Source organism: Tilletiopsis washingtonensis (genome assembly GCF_003144115.1).
Source record: "Tilletiopsis washingtonensis strain MCA 4186 unplaced genomic scaffold FA09scaffold_3, whole genome shotgun sequence".
In the NCBI taxonomy this organism is placed as follows: Eukaryota; Fungi; Basidiomycota; class Exobasidiomycetes; order Entylomatales; genus Tilletiopsis; species Tilletiopsis washingtonensis.
Genome location: NW_020312000.1, coordinates 449,025 through 466,950, shown reverse-complemented (window position 1 = coordinate 466,950; position 17,926 = coordinate 449,025). Strand labels below are relative to the sequence as shown.

The following is a 17,926-nucleotide window of genomic DNA, read 5'->3' as shown; positions in this document are numbered from 1 at the left end:
AATGCTACAAGACGTGCCACTCGTCGTCAATGTTCCGGACCTTGTCTCTGCGCGCCGAAGATGCCGCGTCGCCTGGCCCACCAAGATCGCCGGCGCCGACGACGACGCCGTTGAAGAGCACTCCGCCGGCGCTGCTGGGGCTCGCGGCAGGCTTGGCAGCAGCCGACTTTCGAGGCTCGCCCTGAGGCGTGGCTGCCGGTGTAGTCGCTGCGCTGCGCCGCGAGGCAGCACCCAGAGCCTCTGCTCGTGTCGACTTGCCGGCGCTCTTGTCCGGCCGCGCCTTGTGCGTAGAAAGGAAGCTCAGATCTGCCGGTGCTGCCGTGACGGCACTGGGGTGCGGGCCGCGCACGGGCAGCACGCTCGACTTGAGATCCGGACGAGCGGCGGCTGTCTTGCGCCCCTCGATCGGGCGGGCGTTATTGCTTGCTGCAGGAGCCGCAACGGCTGCCTTAGCCGGCGTTCCTTCGGCAGCCTTGATGTTGAGAATCGAGGCAGCCGCCTGACCCGCGTCGACGTAGCTCTCCTCCAGCAGCTTCGGGCCCTTGCGCGACGAGCGCTTGCTCGCTTCGGCCGCCTCGCCGCGCTCCTCGGGATTGTGCGCGCGGTGGAGAGCGGCATAGTCGAGCTCGGGGAAGGAGAGGTGCGCAATGTGCGCTGGCTGATGCTGCGTGGTATGGGCGCGGCTGAAGGAGGCGAGGGATTAGTTTGCTGCACGAGGCCAGACGAAATGCGGCGTCGGACGCACCTGCCGAGCTCAGCGCTGCCGACAGCGCGCGAGATCAAGCGCAGCGAGCTGCCTGCCGCCATTCCGACATCTATCCGCACGCCCTGCGTGTGCGCCAGGTAGGCTGCATTATACGCGAGCATCGTCAGGGCATCACAGAACTCTCGTGCCGCCGCTCGTGCTGGATCCTCAACGGGCGCAGCAGGCTTAGCTGCGCGTGCCGCATTGTCGGTGCTCTGCGGTGAGGCATTGCCGGCATTGGGATAGAGCGCAGAGGCTAGGCCCCACGAGAAGTGCGTACCGCCTGGAAGCTGCACAAACGACTCGAGTGTCGAAAGCGTCGAGGCGCCAAGCGCAGCCACGCCGCCTCCGCTCGTGCCAGGAGGAGGCGCTGCGAGTACGCTGTACGCCGAGCTGGAGAGATGCAACGAGGCCTTGCGTCTGGAGAGGTGGTCAGCACGGCGCGTTGCACTCGTCTCGGCCCTCGACCCACCCTGAGCTGATCGACCAGAGCGGATGCGGCCGTATCGTGCTGGCGCCAACGGCAGAGGCAACAGCGAACGGCAGCTGTATACCAAGATACGCGCTGAGGATGTGCAACAGATGCGCAGTGTGGGTGACGGCACCATTGGTCGCCTCGCGCGGAAATCGTCGAATGTCGTCGGGCACCGGCAGGACGAGGCCGACGATGCTCCAGTCGTTCGACTTGGCCGAGGAGGCCGTGGCCAACGCTGCAGAGGCTGCAGCAGCAATGCCAGTCTGAGCTGGCAGCGCCGCGCGGCCACGCAGGTCAAAGGCACCGGGCATGGGTGCTGCTGCGGCGGCGGCATTTGGCAGGTAGCGCTCGCGACTGCGCTGTGCACGCGCAAGCGCAGCCGCACTCGTGCTCGAGAGACCGCCGGCATTGGCGAAGCTGGCAGACGGTGGCGAGACGGCAAAGATGGAGAGCGCTTCGCGTGCGCGTGCAGCACGCGCTCTGCGAGGAGAGATGTCCGTCAGTGCCACGACAAGCAGGACAGAAAGACTCGAGCATCGCAGCCTCTTCGATCTGAACGAGTGACTCACCGAGCAAGCTCTGCCGCCACCTCCGCGCTCCTTGTCTGCAGCGCCTCGATCTCTGCGCGCAGCCTGACAGCATCCGGACTGCTGGTCGCAGGGTCCAGAGCCTCCGCCCCCGCCGCCGTCTTGCGCTCCGGCCACGCCCCGGGGCTGCGGCGTGTCTCCGAATGCGCATCAGGTCCGCGCAAGATGCGTCTGGCGCTCGCCAGCGCCTGGCGCCTCTGCCGAAGCGCCTTGGCGCGCTCATGCAGCTGTTCGCGACTTGCGGCCTCTCGTTCGCGGGCCTCGCTGGTCGCAAGCTGAGCCGCCTCGATCTCGAGGAGCAGCGCTGCCCTGCGTGCCTTTGCAGCGCGCGCTGCATGTCCAGCAACGGGACTTGGCGGAGGCAGGCTCAACGCGCTGCTGCTGCCCACCGCGCTCGCCTCCTCAGGCTCGCCAAAGGGATCGCCCAGCGGCTCGTACCGCCTCGGCAGGCGAGCGGTAGCAGCATCGCCGAGCGCCGCCTCGGCCCAGGCGCGTGCTCGGTCGCGCATGGCAGCCAGCCGAGCGACGTCGGTGCGATGTGCGGCGAGACGCTTCGTCAGGCAAGGGTCGGCGCAGTAGAAGCGAGTCTGTGGCGTGTGGCACTGCACACAGAGCGCCGTGGTCGTCGACGTGCCTGCCGCGCCGGCTGCTGCCGCCGCGGCGTCGTTGTGCTGCTGCACTTGCTGCTGCGGTTGCCATCCTGCAGATGGACCAGCGGCGGCGGCGGCGGCGCTCGACGAGGGCGCGGACATGGCGCACGAGCTCGGGCACACGCTCGCTCGCACGCCGAAAGGCGCCCGGGCGGGCGGCGGAGCTGTGAAGGCGTGCCCTGCTGGCGCGCCGTCGGTGAGCTGTGAGGCGGAGGTGGTGGTTGGGAGCAAGAAAGGCGGCGACTGCGCAGCGCACCTTTGGACGCGCAGCCGCGCGCACGGACGGCGCATCACCTCATGCTCCACCTCGCGGCGGCGCCACGAGCACCGCCTGCCTTCCTTCTCTCCTCCTCACCTTCACCACCCCTCCGCGCCGCTCGGCCAGCACGCGCCTTGCATGGTGCTCGAGTTCAGCGATGCCAGCGGCGCCGGCATCGATGCGCTGCCCGTGCTCGTGCCGCCGCTGCGCTTCTCCGCCGTGGCTCTCTCGCTGGCAGCATCGGCGAGCACCACGCAGCCAGCGACACCCGGCGAGCTGCCCGCCTCGCTGGCACAGGCCCTCTACCGCGGCTCGCACCCCAAGCCGCGCAACGTGCGCTTCCTCGCCCGCCTGCGCCTCCGCTCCATCCTCTCCCTCACGCCAAAGGCCCTCAACGCCGCAGAGCCGCAAGTCGCCGAGTGGGCGGCGCAGCGCGGCGTGCAGACCGAGTGGTTCAAGTGCGAGAAGCCAAAGGACGAGGCCGGCGGCCTGAGCAAGGAGGCGGCTGCCAAGGCGCTGCTGGTGAGTGCGCCACAGGCTAGAAGTAGGTGGAGCCTTTCTATGGCGGCTGATCGATGTCTGGTAGCACGTCCTCGATACGCGCAATCTGCCCTGCTACGTGCACTGCCTCGATGCGCTCAGCGTCACGTCGCTGCTGACGGCGCTGCTGCGGCGCGTGCAAGGCTGGTCGCAGGCCTCGCTGCTTGCCGAGCTGTCCCTCAATCTGGCCGCCGGCAATCCGGGCGGCGCAGACGAGGAGCTGCTGGCGTACCAGGGCAACTTTGTCGCCAAGTGGGCGGGCGGATCGGACGGCGTGCGCCTGCCGCCGCGCCGCTTCATTCCCAACTGGTGCTGGCCGGCGCCATACGTGCTCGCTCGCCTGCGCGATCCCTATGATGTGCTGGCACCGCCGTCGCCGACGCCGCTGCGGGACAAGGCGGCAGATCGGCCATCGACCAGCTCGGGCGCCGTGGCTGGCAACGGCCACGCCCGGCAAGGCAGCTCCGATACCTCGCTTGCCGTGCCGCCGGCGAGACCCACGACAGCGCCTGCCAACTACGGCGTGGGTGCTCTGCCTGTCACGCACCCGACGATGAAGCTGCGCTTCGATTCCGACCCGGACCTGCCGCCGCCGCCACGTATCACCTCCCCGCAGCCCGTGGCGCCTGTCGCGCGGCATCCGGCACGCGATAGCTCGCAAGCGCGTGAAGGGCGCGGCCTTGCCTCGCCCGCCAGTCCAGGTGGCAGCCGACCGCACAGTCGGGCGGGCAGAGCGCCGCCGTCGTACTCTGGCAGCTCCACGAGCGAGGGCCGCACGCCTTCGCGTCCACCAAGTCCGAGGCGGCGCACTCTGGGTGCTGGCAGTAGCGAGGCAGGCGAGCCGAGCTCGCCACCAATAGCGTCGCCCTATGCACAGCACACGTTGCATCGCACCTCTTCGCGGCCCCATGCGCCCTCGCATCTGTCGTACAGCTCAAGCGCGCCTTCGCCGCCCAGCTCGCCGAGTCTGCGCAACATCAGTCTGGCGCAGAAGCTACAGCAGCAGGAGCGCAGCTCGCTCGTGGCGTCAAGCGATGACGATGTCGAGACGCCAAGAAGAGGACAGTCGGTACTCGATGCAGGGCGAGGCTCGTCTCAAGGCCAAGACAATACTCCTCGCGCCTCCATCACGCCTACGGACTCGTCCTCGCCCGCCCCGACGCTTGTGCGCTCCCATACGCGCAGCCTCATCGGCGGACAGGAGGAGCGTGCTGATGTGGGCGCCTCGCTCGGCCGCATGGCGCAGAGCAGTCCGACGCCTCCGTCACGCCTCAAGCACCTGGCTGCTGCTGCTCCGGCACAGAGCGGGGCGATTGCTGTCGCCGGCGCACGTGGTGCAGCAGCATCAGGCGGCGCAGAGCAGCATGTGTTGCCTGAGCGCACCTTCTCTACGAGCCCCGAGGACTCGACGCCCGTGCCGCATGCCTTGCGCGCAGACAGCGACGACGAGGAAGAGCAGCTTGGCCTAGGCCTGCAGATGCCTACTGGCGTGCGCGGCACCGCACATGTGCCGCGCTCGACATCAGCAGAGAGCGTCGCATCGGGGTCGAATCAGCAGGCAGAAGGCCAGACGCGTGATGCTCACGAGGACGACACCACGAGCGAGTCGCACGCCGAAGAGGCGGAGTCAGAAGAGGAGACGGAGGAGGAGGAGGAAGAGGAAGAAGAGGAGGAAGAAGAGGAAGAGGAAGAGGAGGATGAGGACGACGAGCAGGACGCTGACGAGGCGCGGGCGCTCGAGGCCCTCGATCTCGACGGCTGGTGAAGGGCAGCGAGACGCAAATGGACCCGTCACCCGCACGCTCGGAACAGCTTGAGATGAGCATTGCACCGGGACAAAGTATATGTCGAGATGTGCGCAGACTCGCACGCGCGATGTGGCGGCGAGCTTGCCTTGGGTTGTATGTGACGCGGAGCGGGAACCAGGGGGATTGATGGAGGGGCGGGGACGCGAGAGAGAGTGGAAAGGGATGGGAGAGATTCGAGAGTGCGGGGAGAGCCCTAGGGCTTAAGGCAAAGCCGCTCAGTCGCGACGAGGGCGCGCCGGCGCCGAGGCGGCGCGCACGATGCGCTCCTTGGCGGCGAGGACCTGGTCGCGCGTGCCGCGGATGATGACGGTGCCGTTGCCGGAGCGCGGGATGTCGATGTGAGCGCCCGAGGCCTCCTCGTGCTGCTTGAGCGCCGAGCCCTGCTTGCCCACCAGGCGCGGCACCACGGAGCCGTCGACGGTCAGGCGGCCCTCGTGCGTGATCGCGCCCGTCTCGTCGGCCTCGGCACGCAGACGCGCCACGCCGGCCGCCAGCGTCTCCGGGCTGCTGGCCGTCAGCGTCCACGTCACGTCCTCGCCAGCGACGGGCGGCAGCTCCACGATGGTGAAGCCGAACTCGTCATCGTCGTCGCCTGCGCCGAGGTCCACGGCATCGTCGAGGTCGATGCGGGCCGCAGCCGCGCCGGCAGACGGCGCCGCCTGCTCGGCCGCCGGAGCAGCGACGGGCGCAACGCGCGGGGCATCCGCAGAGACACCCGTGGCACGCAGCGAGCGGAAGAACTGCTGGTTCGCCAGCTTGGCGTGGGCGGCGCGCGAGATGGTGACCTGCTCCGAGTGCGCCGTGAAGCGCTGAGCAAGCTCCCTGGCGGCAGCGTCGCACGCAGCGCGCTTGCCCACGAGCAGCACGACGGAGCCCTCGGCGGCGTCGGCAGTCTCGGCGCTGTTCACGGCTTCCTCCTTGGCGGCAGCAAACTCGCGGAACGAGGGCATGAGGATGCGCACGTTGTGCGTCGACTGCAGCTCGCGCAGCGCGCCCATGAGGCCACGCTGCGACGCGGGTGCCACCACGGTGCCGACGGTGACGCGGTCGGCCAGCTCGGCGGCGGCGGCCGCCAGCTCGTCCTTGACCTTGCGAGCGACATCGCCAGGGCCGCGCACGATGACCGTGTCCGGGTCGGCGTTCTTGTCGCCGCGGCGGGGGAACTGCACGAGCTGCGCACCCAGACGCGCCTGGTCGTCGCCGCTGCCGCCACCGCTGGCGCGCGCAATGATGTCGCGCAGGTTCTGGCCTCCGGAGCCCAGCAGCAGACCGTGGAAGCGCGAGGGGATGTTCAGCGAGAACGTCTCCTCGGCATCGACGTCCTTGGCGATGGCCAGGATGGCGCCGCGGGCAGCATCGATTGCCTTCTTCGTGCCGCGGATGCGGATCGTCGTCGTAGCGCCCTCGGCCTCGTCGGCGGCGCGGTCAACGTCGATCTGCGCCTCGGTGTCGTCGCGGATCTTGTTGACGGTCGCGCCGCCCTTGCCCATGATGCGCGCAATCGACGAGCGCGAGACAACAACCGTCGTCGTCTGGTTGTTGGCCTCCTCGTACTGCAGCAGCTCGACGATCTCGCGGCGCGCCTCCTCGACGCCCTTCTTGCCGCCGCGGATCGTCACCTCGTCGGCCTTCTCGGCGTTCTGCGAGGGGAAGTTGACGCGCACGCCGTAGTTGTCCTGCAGGCGCGTCACGTACTTGCCACCGCTGCCGATGATGGAGCCGTGCATCGACTGCGGCACCTTGAGCGTGATCGTCGTCTCGTCGGCCAGCTGCGCGGCCTGCGCGAGAATGCGCTCCTTGCACGCCTTGACGTTCTCCTGGCGGCCCGTGATGGTCACCTTCGTCTTGGCGCCCTTGGCCTTGGGGCCCTTGGAGGCGCCGGCCTCCGGCGCGTCGTCAAAGTCGATGCGCACGCCCAGCTCGTCGCGCAGCTTGGCGACCGAGGCGCCGGCACGGCCGACGAGGTGCCGCACGTGCTCGGCGTCGACGCTGAACTCGGCAACGTGGCCGTTGACGATGGCGTCCTCCTGCACATCCTTTGCGACCTTCTGCAGCTCAGCGACGACGCGCGCCACCTCGGCGGAAGGGCCGCGCACGGTGATGGTGTCGTCGGCGGGCGACGGTGCCGGCGCGCCGGCCGACGGCGGGCCGCGGCCCTGGCCCATGCGCACGCTGACGAGGCGGTCCTCGCCCGCAGCGCCGAGGATGGCGTTGAGCGTGGTGCCCTTGGAGCCGAGGATCTGCGCGTGGAAGCGCTGCGGCACGTTCAGCACCTCGGTGGTGAGGTCTGCTGCCTGGCCGGCAGCGCGCTCGACCTCCTCGGCGATGCTCTGCAGCAGCGACTCGGCGCTGGCCGCCTTGGCCTTGGCATCGCCCTCGCCCAGCTGTGAGGCATCGGCAAGGACGAGGACAACGTCTGAGCGGCCCTCGGCGCCCGTGCCGGCCTCGTTCGTCGCAGACGGCGCGGGCGGGAAGATGACATCGACGCCGCGCTTGGCGTAGGCCTGCAGGCCCTTGCCCTGCTTGCCAATGATGAAGCGGTGCAGCAGCGGGTCGACGTCGATGATCTTGACAAAGCTCGGCGGGACGCTGCGCACGAGCGCCTCGAGCTGAGCGCGCACGTTGGAGACGGCCTCGGCATCGGCGCCGACAATGTCGATGCTGAGCGGCGCCGCGGCGTCGCCACTCTCGACGAGGGCGTTGCGCGGCAGGAAGACCTGCACGCCGGCCGGGCGCGGGATCTTGCCGCCGAGCGAGAGCCAGCGCAGCAGGCGCCGCGCGTGCTCCGGCGGTGCGCCGCGGTGCGCCGAGCTCACCTCAACGCTCTCGACGCGCACGGCGCTGGCCTTCTCCATGGCCGCCGTCAGCGCCAGCGGCAGCTTGGCCGGCGGGCCGCGGATCGTGACCTGGTCCGACACATCCTCCTGCGCCGCGAGCTCGACGCTGCAGCCCGTCGACGCCAGGATCTCCTGTGCGGCGTCACCAACCACTGCAGGGCACAAGGGGTCAGCATACATGCCTAGGCCATCGCACACGATACGCACGGAAGCGGTGCTGGCGCTTGGGAATGCTGATGGCCAGCGTGCGGAAGGAGCGCTTCATCTCCTGCACCTGCTCCTCAATGGCCGCCACGACCTTGGCTACCTGGTCCTTGTCGCCCGAGACAACGATGCTGAGGTCGCGCTCGCGCGGCTGGGCGCCCTTGGCACGCTCCTCCTCCTCCTCCTCGCGCTCGCGCGGCGGCAGGAAGGCGGCGCGCGGCGGCACGCGCACGCTGACGTCGGCACCGCCCACCTCGGCCTCGAGGCGTGAGGCGTTGGCGCCGCGTGCGCCGGCGATGAACGGGTAGAGCACGTGGTCGACGTGCGTCAGGCGCTGCGTGCTGCGGCTCGTGCGCTCGGCGACGAGGGCGCGGATCTGGCGCGCGGCCGCCTGCGCGTTGATCTCGTCGCCGTCGATCGTGACGGCAATCTGCGTGTCGGCGTCGTAGTCGTAGTCCTGGCCGGGCGTCGGCGCCGGCGCCTGCGCCTTGGCGCCGTTGCTGGCGGCGGCGTCGCTCTCCTCGCGCGGGATGTTAATGCGCACGCCCGTCGCCTCGGTGATGGCCTTGATGTTCTTGCCCTTGGCGCCGATGACGAAGCCCTGCAGCGACGAGGGGATCATGACGGTGAGGGTGACCTGCGGGCAAGGCGATCAGTGGCAGTCGGCAAGGGCGAAGACTCCGCTCCGCCGCCGCAGCACCAGCCTCCGCTGCACACGCACCATCTTGGCCAGGCCGATGGTGAGGTCCTTGCGCGCCGCCTTGACGGCGCTCTCCGTGGGGCCCTTGAGGACGAAGGTGGTGGTGCCGCTCTTGCGCGTCGAGCTGGCCTCGATCTTGACGGTGCGGTGCTTGGCCTTGACGCGCGACATGACCTGGCCCAGCTTGGCGGGGTCGCTGGGCGTGGGCACGCTGAACGTGTCCTGCGTCACGGGCGTCGCCGTGCCGGTGCGGCGCGCGCCGCCGGGCGCCAGCAGCGGCGTGCTGCGGCCGGACGACGGCGCCGGCGAGGCGCCGCGCGGCGACGAGGCGGCAGGTGTGCCGAGGCGAGCGCCCCACTGGCCCTTGGGCGCCGGCGCGCTGCCGCCGAGCGACGGGAAGGCCGACTGCGACGAGCTGCGAGGGACGTCAGCAGGCTGGAAGCGCTGCAGTGCGGCAGTGGCCAAGCCACGGAGAGCTCCAGCGCGGCGCCACGTGCAAACAGCGCCCACAAGGCAAGTCTGGAGCCGATGCTGTGATCTGCTGCCCGCCTCGCATGCCCCATGTCCTTGCGTCCACTCACAGGTCCGGCTGCACCTCACGCGGCTGAGCCTTTGCCTTCTGCGCGCCGGCCGCGCCGTGCGCCACGGCGGGCGCCGGCGCCGGGAAGGGGTCTTCGCTGAGTGCGGGGAAGGGGTCGTCCATGGGCTTGGGCGCCTCTGCGGCGCTGCCGTTGCCGTTGTTGCCGAGTGCGGAGGTGCCGTTGTGTGCGGGCGCCGCTGCCTGCGCCTGCTGGGCGTGGAGCGAACGCAGCTCGGCGGCCGAGACCATTGCGAGGGAGAAACAACCGGGGGTGGAGTGGGCGAGGTGTGTTGGGTGTGGAGCGGCGCAGCGAGGGGACAGCTGAGGCGGCTCGGAGGGAAGGGTGGGGAAGCAGGCGGCCAGGCGGCGTGCTGGAAGAAGCTCCAGCTCGGTCGGGTCACGCCAGCGCAGCCACCGCGCGCACCGCACCGCACGAGCCGAGCTCGGCGGCCTCTCGCTGTCACCGCGGCGCTGCGCGGCTGGCTTGGGGCGTGCGCGCGCGCGCGGCCTGACTGCTCCCGTGCCCGCTTCCACGGCCTGGCAGGCCCAGGCACCGCACCGCCGGATGGGCACGCGCCACCTTCCCCCGCGTCCACAGCACGTCGGCGCCTCGACGCCGCTCCGTCCTTCTAGCCAGGCATCGCCTCTCCTCCTGCTGCTTGTGGCGAGCTCGAGCTGTACGCTCTGCGTGCTCCCAGTCCCTACTTTGTGCCGGGCACAGCAGGCAGCCTGGCCCGCCGAACGGGGCGCCAGAGCAGCTCCGCGGGATGCGGTCCAGGGCCTGCGAGCGCGACTCCGCCAGATCTGTCCCCTCGCGCGCTAACTCTCCAGCCCCTGATCTCCCACGACGCGCCGCCTCATCTGTCCATCTTGCTCGGGCGTGCGAAGACCAGTGAGTATCATTGAGCGCACCGAGCTGATGAAGCTTGAGAAGGACATGGCTTTCTCCCCTCTTGAGGCTGATTCGGGGCGATGATGAAGCAGGGAAACATGTGATCCGAGCTGGGCGCGGGGCGTGTGCCGTTGCTGCGCGGCGGGTGCGGCGCGCGTCGCAGCGGGCCCGACGGCCGGCGCGGCGTGTGTGATGGCGGCGCTGCGCTTGCTCGCTGCCGAGCGCCGTCGCCGCCGGAGCTTGCTGCTCCACCCTCACCGCCTCCACGCTCGCCTCACACTCTCTTGTCTGCCTCGACTCGTCGTCTCTCACACTACTTCTCTCTTCAAAAGCCGGACCACAGGCGCCCGTGTTGCCGCTGTCCGCTCTAGACGCCGCCGCCTGCGCCAGCAGCTCGTCGCACGTGCGCGCCTGCCTGCGTGCCAGTGTCGGCCCCGTCTCGTCCCGCCTTTATCGCCGCGCCTTTGCACACATCTAGCAGCGCCCGTCGCTGCTGCCTCACGCCGCCATGGGTAACATCTGCAGTTGCTGTGAGTGCCTTAGCTGCGCAACCGTCTGCGGCGCGAACGGCCTCGCGAGGGTCCGGCCGGCTTGAGCGCACGGCACGGCAGCATGGCTCTGCGTACCTTGACTGTCATCTCGCGGCTGCTGCTGTGCCGTGCGCGGGCTTTCATTCCGGAGGTTGTGCTTCCGGACAGCGCTGAGCTGCGCCGCATCTCGCCTAGCACTGACACTCGCTCCCGCGCGCAGGCGGACGATCGCGCAATGCGCAGTACGAGCCGCTGCTGCTGGACAACGAGCGCGATGCCGTTGCGGACCTGCTGCAGTACCTCGAGAGTGAGTGGCGCAGTGCTGCAGTAGCTCACCGCATGCAGACACCTGACCGGGCCTCTCGTTGCACAGACCGCTCGGAGACGGACTTCTTCACGGGCGACCCGCTGCGCTCGCTCAGCACGCTGAGCTTCTCGGACAATGTCGACCTGCAGCGCTCTGCGGCGCTGGCGTTCGCCGAGATCACCGAGAAGGAGGTGCGCGAGGTGGGCCGCGACACGCTCGAGCCCATCATGTTCCTGCTGCAGAGCCACGACGTGGAGGTGCAGCGGGCCGCCAGCGCCGCGCTGGGCAACCTGGCCGTGAACTGTGAGTTGCATGTGGCGAGCCGGACTGATCTCATCTGACCTCGGCGCCTGCAGCGGAGAACAAGCTGCTCATTGTCAAGCTGGGCGGTCTCGAGCCGCTGATTCGCCAGATGCTCAGCCCCAACGTCGAAGTGCAGTGCAACGCCGTCGGCTGCATCACCAACCTCGCCACGCACGACGACAACAAGACGAAGATTGCCAAGTCGGGCGCCCTCGTGCCGCTGACGCGCCTGGCGCGCTCCAAGGACATGCGCGTGCAGCGCAACGCCACGGGCGCGCTGCTCAACATGACGCACAGCGACGAGAACCGGCAGCAGCTCGTCAATGCCGGTGCCATTCCCGTGCTCGTGGGCCTGCTCGGCAGCAGCGACACGGACGTGCAGTACTACTGCACGACGGCGCTGAGCAACATTGCCGTCGACGGCGCCAACCGCAAGAAGCTGGCGCAGACGGAGCCGCGCCTCGTGCAGAACCTCATCGGCCTGATGGAGTCGAGCAGCCTCAAGGTGCAGTGCCAGTCGGCGCTGGCGCTGCGCAACCTGGCGTCGGACGAAAAGTACCAGATCGAGATTGTGCGCTCCAACGGCCTGGCGCCGCTGCTGCGTCTGCTGCGCTCCTCGTTCCTGCCGCTCATCCTCTCGGCGGCGGCGTGCGTGCGCAACGTCTCCATCCACCCGCTCAACGAGTCGCCCATCATTGATGCCGGCTTCCTGCACCCGCTCATCGACCTGCTCAGCCACGAGGACAACGAGGAGATCCAGTGCCACGCCATCTCGACGCTGCGCAACCTCGCTGCCTCGTCGGAGCGCAACAAGACAGCCATCGTCGAGGCGGGCGCCGTGGAGCGCATCAAGGAACTCGTGCTCTCCGTGCCGCTCTCGGTGCAGTCGGAGATGACGGCGTGCGCGGCGGTGCTGGCGCTCTCCGAGGACCTCAAGCCGCAGCTGCTGGAGATGGGCATCTGCGAGGTGCTCATCCCGCTCACCGCCTCGCCGTCGGTGGAGGTGCAGGGCAACTCTGCGGCGGCGCTGGGCAACCTGAGCAGCAAGAGCGACGACTATGCGCCCTTCAACGCCGTCTGGTCCGAGCCCGAGGGCGGCCTGCACGGCTATCTGGTGCGCTTCCTCGAGTCGGCCGACACGACGTTCCAGCACATTGCCGTGTGGACCATCGTGCAGCTGCTCGAGAGCGGCGATGCGCAGCTGGAGAGCAACGTGCGCTCCTCGCCGCACCTGCTGCCGCTCATCCGCAGTCTCGCCGACACGCCCGCCGGCTCCGAGGGCGGCACGGCGACAAATGGCGACGGCAGCGACGACGGCGCCGATGCAGAGGGCGAGATTGCCAGCCTGGCACGGAAGATCCAGGAGATTCTCATCGACGAGGGCGGCGGCCTGACGGAGGACTCGAGGTAGTCCGCTGATGCCGTGCCCCATGATCCCCTGTGCTGCGTCGGTGTGCCGTGCCGCGCAGCCACCCTCACCCGTCCGTGTTTCCCCTCTCGCGCGCTCTCCCTTCACCCATAGTCTGAATGTCCTGTAACGAGCTCAATCGATCCGATGATCTGCAGCGAGCCGGGCCTGATTGGGAGATGCCTCTGGCGCCTCGCCAGGCGATTTGCCCGCCTCGAGCTCGGTCTGTGCGCCTGCTTCCCCGCGCGCCGCGCCTTCGCGCGCTGCATCTTGCGCTTGCTCCACATCATCCGCCGCGCTTTCCCGCTCACTCCCGACCGCACCACCACCTCCGCACCGCCCATCATGCCGGACAAGGCTGCGGAAAGTAGCGAGCATGTCGACCCCGTCATGCTCTCGCTCTTTGCCGCGCGCTTCATGTCCGTCGCCGGTGCGTGCTGCTGCCGTGCATGGCCGCTGAGAGTATCGGCTGAGGGCAGCGAACAGAGGCGATGGGACGGTGTCTGGAGCAGACGGCCATCAGGTGAGTGCGCTACCGCTTTGCATCATCAGGCCTTCTGCCTCTGACGCTCGGCGCAGCGTCAACATCAAGCTGCGTCTCGACTTCTCCTGCGCCCTCTTCTCGCCGACGGGCGACCTGGTGGCCAATGCGCCGCACCTGCCCGTGCACCTTGGCAGCATGTCTTTTGCCGTGCGCTACCAGATTGCGCGCGCAAAGGAGCTTGGCGAGCCCATTGAGGACGGCGATGTGATCCTTGCGAATCACCCGGCGGCGGGCGGCAGCCACCTGCCGGACATTACGTGCATCACGCCCGTGTTCGGCAAGAAGGGAGAGATCATCTTCTTTACCGCGAGCAGAGGGCATCACGCTGGTGAGTGCAGGCGGCGGGTCAGGGGTAGGCGGCAGGCCCGCGCATGGCCTGAGCCCTTGCCGTTCAGACATCGGCGGCATCCTGCCTGGCTCTATGCCGCCGACCAGCAAGACGCTGTACGAGGAAGGCGCACAGATCAAGTCCTTCAAGCTCGTGCGCAAGGGCGTGTATGACCGCGAGGCTCTCGTGAAGCTGCTGTGCGACGATCCGGCGCAGTATGCCGGCTGCAGTGGCTCGCGCTGCTTCCGCGATGTCGAGAGCGACTTGCACGCGCAGATTGCGGCGAACCGCAAGGGCGTCCAGCTCATTGACTTGCTGGTCGACGAGTGGGGCCTGGAGACTGTGCAGGCAGTGAGTGAGGAATCGCACTGCGCTTCCTGCTGGTGGCTCATGCTTGTCTGCAGTACATGCTGCACATCCGCAACAATGCCGAGCTTGCTGTGCGCAATCTGCTACGCGAGGTGGCGGAACGGCAAGGCTCAAACGAGCTGTGGGCTCGCGACTACATGGACGACGGTGCGTCGCTGTGAGGGAGCAGCAGCTCTTCTGATGCTGACGCGGCGCCATGTAGGCTCGCCCATCGAGCTGCGAGTCACGATAGATCCTGAGAAGGGCTCGGCCATCTTTGACTTCGAGGTGCGACTCTACTCTGTGGCGCTGCGAGGCCTCGCGCTGACTCTGCCACAGGGCACCGGACCAGAGGTCTACGGCAACACGAACTGCCCACGCTCAGTCTCGCACAGCGCCATCATCTACTGCCTGCGCGCAATGGTCTCGACCGAGATCCCGCTCAATCAGGGCTGTCTCGAGCCGATTGAGGTGCGCTTGATCAGGAGCACTGACATGCTGTTTGCTGACCTACTTCGGCAGGTGCGCATCCCAGCTGGCTCGCTGCTGGACCCCAGCGACGACGCTGCCGTGGTGGGCGGCAACGTGCTCACCTCGCAGCGCGTCACGGATGTGGTGCTCAAGGCGTTCAAGGCCGCCGCCGCCAGCCAGGGCGACTGCAACAACCTGACGTTCGGCCGCGGCGGCCAGACGGCCGACGGCAAGCACGTCGAGGGCTTCGGCTACTACGAGACGATTGCGGGCGGCAGCGGCGCTGGCCCAACGTGGCATGGCACCAGCGGCGTGCACGTGGCGATGACGAACACGCGCATCAGTGGGTGTCCTGCCTACTCAGCCCGTCTAGTGCAGGCTGACACATTCTGCCTACAGCGGATCCGGAGACGCTGGAGCGCAACTACCCTGTGCTGCTGCGGCAGTTCAGCCTGCGGCCTGGCTCGGGCGGCAAGGGGCGCTTCAACGGCGGCAACGGCGTGGTCCGCGAGATTGAGTTCCTCAACAAGCAGATCCAGGTCAGCATCCTCAGCGAGCGGCGATCCTACCGGCCATTCGGCATGGAGGGCGGCGGCGATGCCCAGAGTGGCCGCAACACGTGGGTGCGCCACCAGGGCGACGAGGAGCGCAAGGTCAACCTCGGCGCGAAGGCTACGGCACTCATGGGCCGCCTCGACCGCATCATCGTCGAGACGCCAGGCGGCGGCGCATGGGGCGCGCCCGGCAGTGAGGCAGACGACGAGCCCAGCAAGCAGGAACGGCATCATGGCGCGCGCGGCAGTCTTGCTGATCGAGCAGCAGAGCAGCTGGGCGCATAAGGCCGAGGCTCGCTTTGATGGGCAGCAATGCATTCAGCGTCACGACACCTCGATCTCGAAGAGCAGTGCAAAGACGAGCAGATGCAGACAGGCGGCATATGCGATGAGCAAGAGGCGCGAGCGGCGATGCCCCAGCACGACTTGCAGCACGCGGTGCAGCAGCCGCTCGAACGGGTTCGTCAGCGAGGCGATTTGTTCCTGCAAGTGGCACGTCAGCGAGGGGAAGCCAGGCAGGGACACAGGCCACTGACCCGCCCGCGGAAGGCCTCGAAGGGGTTCATGCTGGCCTGGTACTTGTCGCGGTACTTGTCGTCGTCGTCGATGCGGATGGCACTCTGATGCCGTGCGCTGACAGCTGCCGGCGGATAGTGGCGCTCGGCCGACGTACTGCTGCTGCTGGCACCTGCCGTGGCAGAGTAGGCCTGCAAGTAGCGCACCTTTTCGTACAGCGCCAAGTTGTCCGTCTGCAGCTGCTTGACCTCGTTGCGCAGCTCGGACAGCGTCTCGAACTGCCGTCGCAGCTCCTGCGCGCGCCGACGTCAGCTCTGTCGAAGGGACTCGAACCCGCGCGGAACGCACCTCTTCGAGTTCGGCGTTGCGTGCACGGAAGCGGTCGCGCTGGCTGGTAATGATGGGCAGGATGCTGCTCTCGCCGGAGGGCGCAGCAGAGGGCGTACCTGGCGCTGGAGAAGCTGGAGCCGGCGCGAAGGGGATGGCGCGATCCGTGATGGGCGCAGCACGGCTCTGTGCGGTGGAGCCCTGAGGTTGAGGTGTGAGCACCCGCTTGCACTGCAGCGGCAGAGACAACTCACCCCTGCGGCCTGGCCAATGCGATCCATCTCCGCCAGCGCCTCTTCTGCCGACATGCTACTCTTGTCACGCGCCTGGCTCGTCGAAGGCCTCGCCGTGTCAAAGTTGACCAGGTCATCCTCAAGCCTAACGTTCAGTGCGCGCAGCCGCTCCACCTCCGCCTGCAGCGCCGCGAGCTGCTTAGCCGAGGCGCTGGCGCCCTTGCTGAGCGCCTCGTGCTCGACGCGCATTGTCGTCGCCTCGTCCTGCAGCTTGCGGTTCTTCTCGATGAGCAGCGCCTCGAGCGGCTTGGCGCCCGATGCAGCGCTGGCAGCCGAGCCTTCCACCTCTTGCGCGGCAGGCCCGTCTGCGCCGTCTTGCACGGCAAACTCGACATACTTGATGATCTGCAGCTCACGCTTGATCTCGTCGTAGTCCTGCATGCCCTCGATGCGCTTGCGCAGCACCTCGACCTCCTTGACACGCTCGCCCAGGGCCCGCTCTTTCTCCTCGCATCGGCGCTTCTCCTCCTCGATGAGGCGCTTGCTGCGCGCATCCTCGCCCTCGAGCGCCGCAGCCAGGCGTCTTGCCTCTTCTTGGCTCTCCTCCACCTTGCGCTCCCACTCGGCCTGCCTCTCCTCCTCGCCGCTCGTTTCCTGGGCGCGAATGACTTCGCTGCGCAGCGACTCGTTGCGCCGCTCCAGATCCGCAATGCGCTCGTTGGCTCGCCGCAGGTCGTCTGCGGCCATCTGCATCTCGAGCTCCTCGACGCGGGCGTCCTTCTCCGCGCCGGCCACCTCGCGCTCCGTCGCCTGAGCATGGGCTGCCCGCAGCTCCTTGAGCTGTGACTGCGCCACTTCAAGGGCGCGAGAGAGATCCTTCTCGCGCGACACGAGGTTCTGCACGCGCTCCTCCCAGCGTGCCGAGAGCGAAGCCTCGAGTGATGAGGTGCGCTCGGCGACGCGCGCTTCGAAGCCCTTCTCCAGGCTAGCGACCTTGTCTGACAGCCGCGTTCGCTCCGCCTCGAGCGATGAGAGACCGGCAAGGCGCGTGCGCAGGGCGCTCGTCTCGGACTGCAGGGCGGCGTGCTGCGTGCGCAGAGACTCGAGGTCTTGCAGCGACGCCGTTTGCTCCTGCAAGCGACAGATCAGAGGCTGCTCATCACATCGGCGCCATCGCGAATCCTCCATCTCCAGGCGCTCCTGTCACTCACCAGCATGAGCTCAAGCCAGTAGTGCGGATCCGGCGCGCCCTTGAGGCGGTCCGCGACGCCGAGGAAGACATTCTCGGCACGCTTGGCCCGCGTGGTCAGGGCGTCAATCTCAGCCTGGTAGGCCTTGAGCAGCGGCTTGACGGCATCGCCGCGGGCCTCGTCGGGCAGCTTGCGGAACTCGCGCGTCTGCTCGGCGAGGCGCTTGCGCGAGATGAGACCCTCGGTCTGCGTCTGCACCAGCGCGGGGCCCACTTCGCCCAGATGCGCCAGCAGCGTGGGCAGCGAGATCTCTGCCGGGCATTGCTGTCAGAAAACAGAAGTAGAGGCGAAGAGCAGCAGCACTCACCTCGCCACGAGGTCAGTGCCGTGGAGAAGTCGGCGGCCGACGAGGCACCTGCTGCAGCTGCGCCGGTGCCATTGCTGCGAGCCGGCGTCGCAGCCTCATCGGTGGAGGCGGCAAAGGCGGCGATCTGGTCTGCCATGGCGGCCGCGTAAGAGCGAGACGCCAGGCGCGCAGCAATTGAGCGGAGGAGGAAAGGTGATGTGGTGTCGCAGGGATGATGGAGTGA

The 17,926-nt window shown here is 68.3% G+C and overlaps 6 protein-coding genes across 6 annotated transcripts; 3 read left to right on the top strand and 3 right to left on the bottom strand.

Moving 5' to 3' along the window:
• Window positions 1–4: 4 nt before the first annotated feature.
• Window positions 5–2,559, bottom strand: FA09DRAFT_336585 (hypothetical protein; the record flags this gene model as incomplete). Its single annotated transcript, XM_025743901.1, has 4 exons — window positions 5–683; window positions 746–1,165; window positions 1,218–1,700; window positions 1,790–2,559. The coding sequence occupies 4 exons, from the start codon at window positions 2,557–2,559 to the stop codon at window positions 5–7; spliced, it is 2,352 nt and encodes a 783-aa protein (XP_025600733.1).
• A 251-nt stretch (window positions 2,560–2,810) lies between these two features.
• Window positions 2,811–5,106, top strand: FA09DRAFT_358524 (hypothetical protein). Its single transcript, XM_025744973.1, has 2 exons — window positions 2,811–3,238; window positions 3,303–5,106. Exons 1-2 carry the CDS (start codon window positions 2,855–2,857, stop codon window positions 5,019–5,021), a joined length of 2,103 nt encoding a protein of 700 aa, XP_025600732.1. The 5' UTR covers window positions 2,811–2,854; the 3' UTR covers window positions 5,022–5,106.
• FA09DRAFT_358523 (hypothetical protein) lies at window positions 4,818–9,743 on the bottom strand. Its single transcript, XM_025744972.1, has 4 exons — window positions 9,387–9,743; window positions 8,827–9,220; window positions 8,109–8,742; window positions 4,818–8,053 (listed from the first exon to the last, which is right to left on the bottom strand). Exons 1-4 carry the CDS (start codon window positions 9,632–9,634, stop codon window positions 5,280–5,282), a joined length of 4,050 nt encoding a protein of 1,349 aa, XP_025600731.1. The 5' UTR covers window positions 9,635–9,743; the 3' UTR covers window positions 4,818–5,279.
• An 812-nt stretch (window positions 9,744–10,555) lies between these two features.
• FA09DRAFT_327883 (putative VAC8-vacuolar membrane protein required for the cytoplasm-to-vacuole targeting) lies at window positions 10,556–12,982 on the top strand. The gene is made up of 4 exons (XM_025741564.1): window positions 10,556–10,807; window positions 11,028–11,114; window positions 11,181–11,417; window positions 11,471–12,982. The coding sequence occupies exons 1-4, from the start codon at window positions 10,786–10,788 to the stop codon at window positions 12,826–12,828; spliced, it is 1,704 nt and encodes a 567-aa protein (XP_025600730.1). The 5' UTR covers window positions 10,556–10,785; the 3' UTR covers window positions 12,829–12,982.
• A 124-nt stretch (window positions 12,983–13,106) lies between these two features.
• FA09DRAFT_358521 (Hydantoinase B/oxoprolinase) lies at window positions 13,107–15,428 on the top strand. Its single transcript, XM_025744971.1, has 9 exons — window positions 13,107–13,255; window positions 13,312–13,348; window positions 13,405–13,697; window positions 13,765–14,048; window positions 14,102–14,213; window positions 14,269–14,333; window positions 14,385–14,516; window positions 14,568–14,859; window positions 14,916–15,428. Exons 1-9 carry the CDS (start codon window positions 13,171–13,173, stop codon window positions 15,353–15,355), a joined length of 1,740 nt encoding a protein of 579 aa, XP_025600729.1. The 5' UTR covers window positions 13,107–13,170; the 3' UTR covers window positions 15,356–15,428.
• On the bottom strand, window positions 15,060–17,908 carry FA09DRAFT_327882 (hypothetical protein). Its single transcript, XM_025741563.1, has 6 exons — window positions 17,704–17,908; window positions 17,358–17,647; window positions 16,168–17,277; window positions 15,935–16,114; window positions 15,607–15,879; window positions 15,060–15,553 (listed from the first exon to the last, which is right to left on the bottom strand). Exons 1-6 carry the CDS (start codon window positions 17,837–17,839, stop codon window positions 15,395–15,397), a joined length of 2,148 nt encoding a protein of 715 aa, XP_025600728.1. The 5' UTR covers window positions 17,840–17,908; the 3' UTR covers window positions 15,060–15,394.
• Window positions 17,909–17,926: the final 18 nt, after the last annotated feature.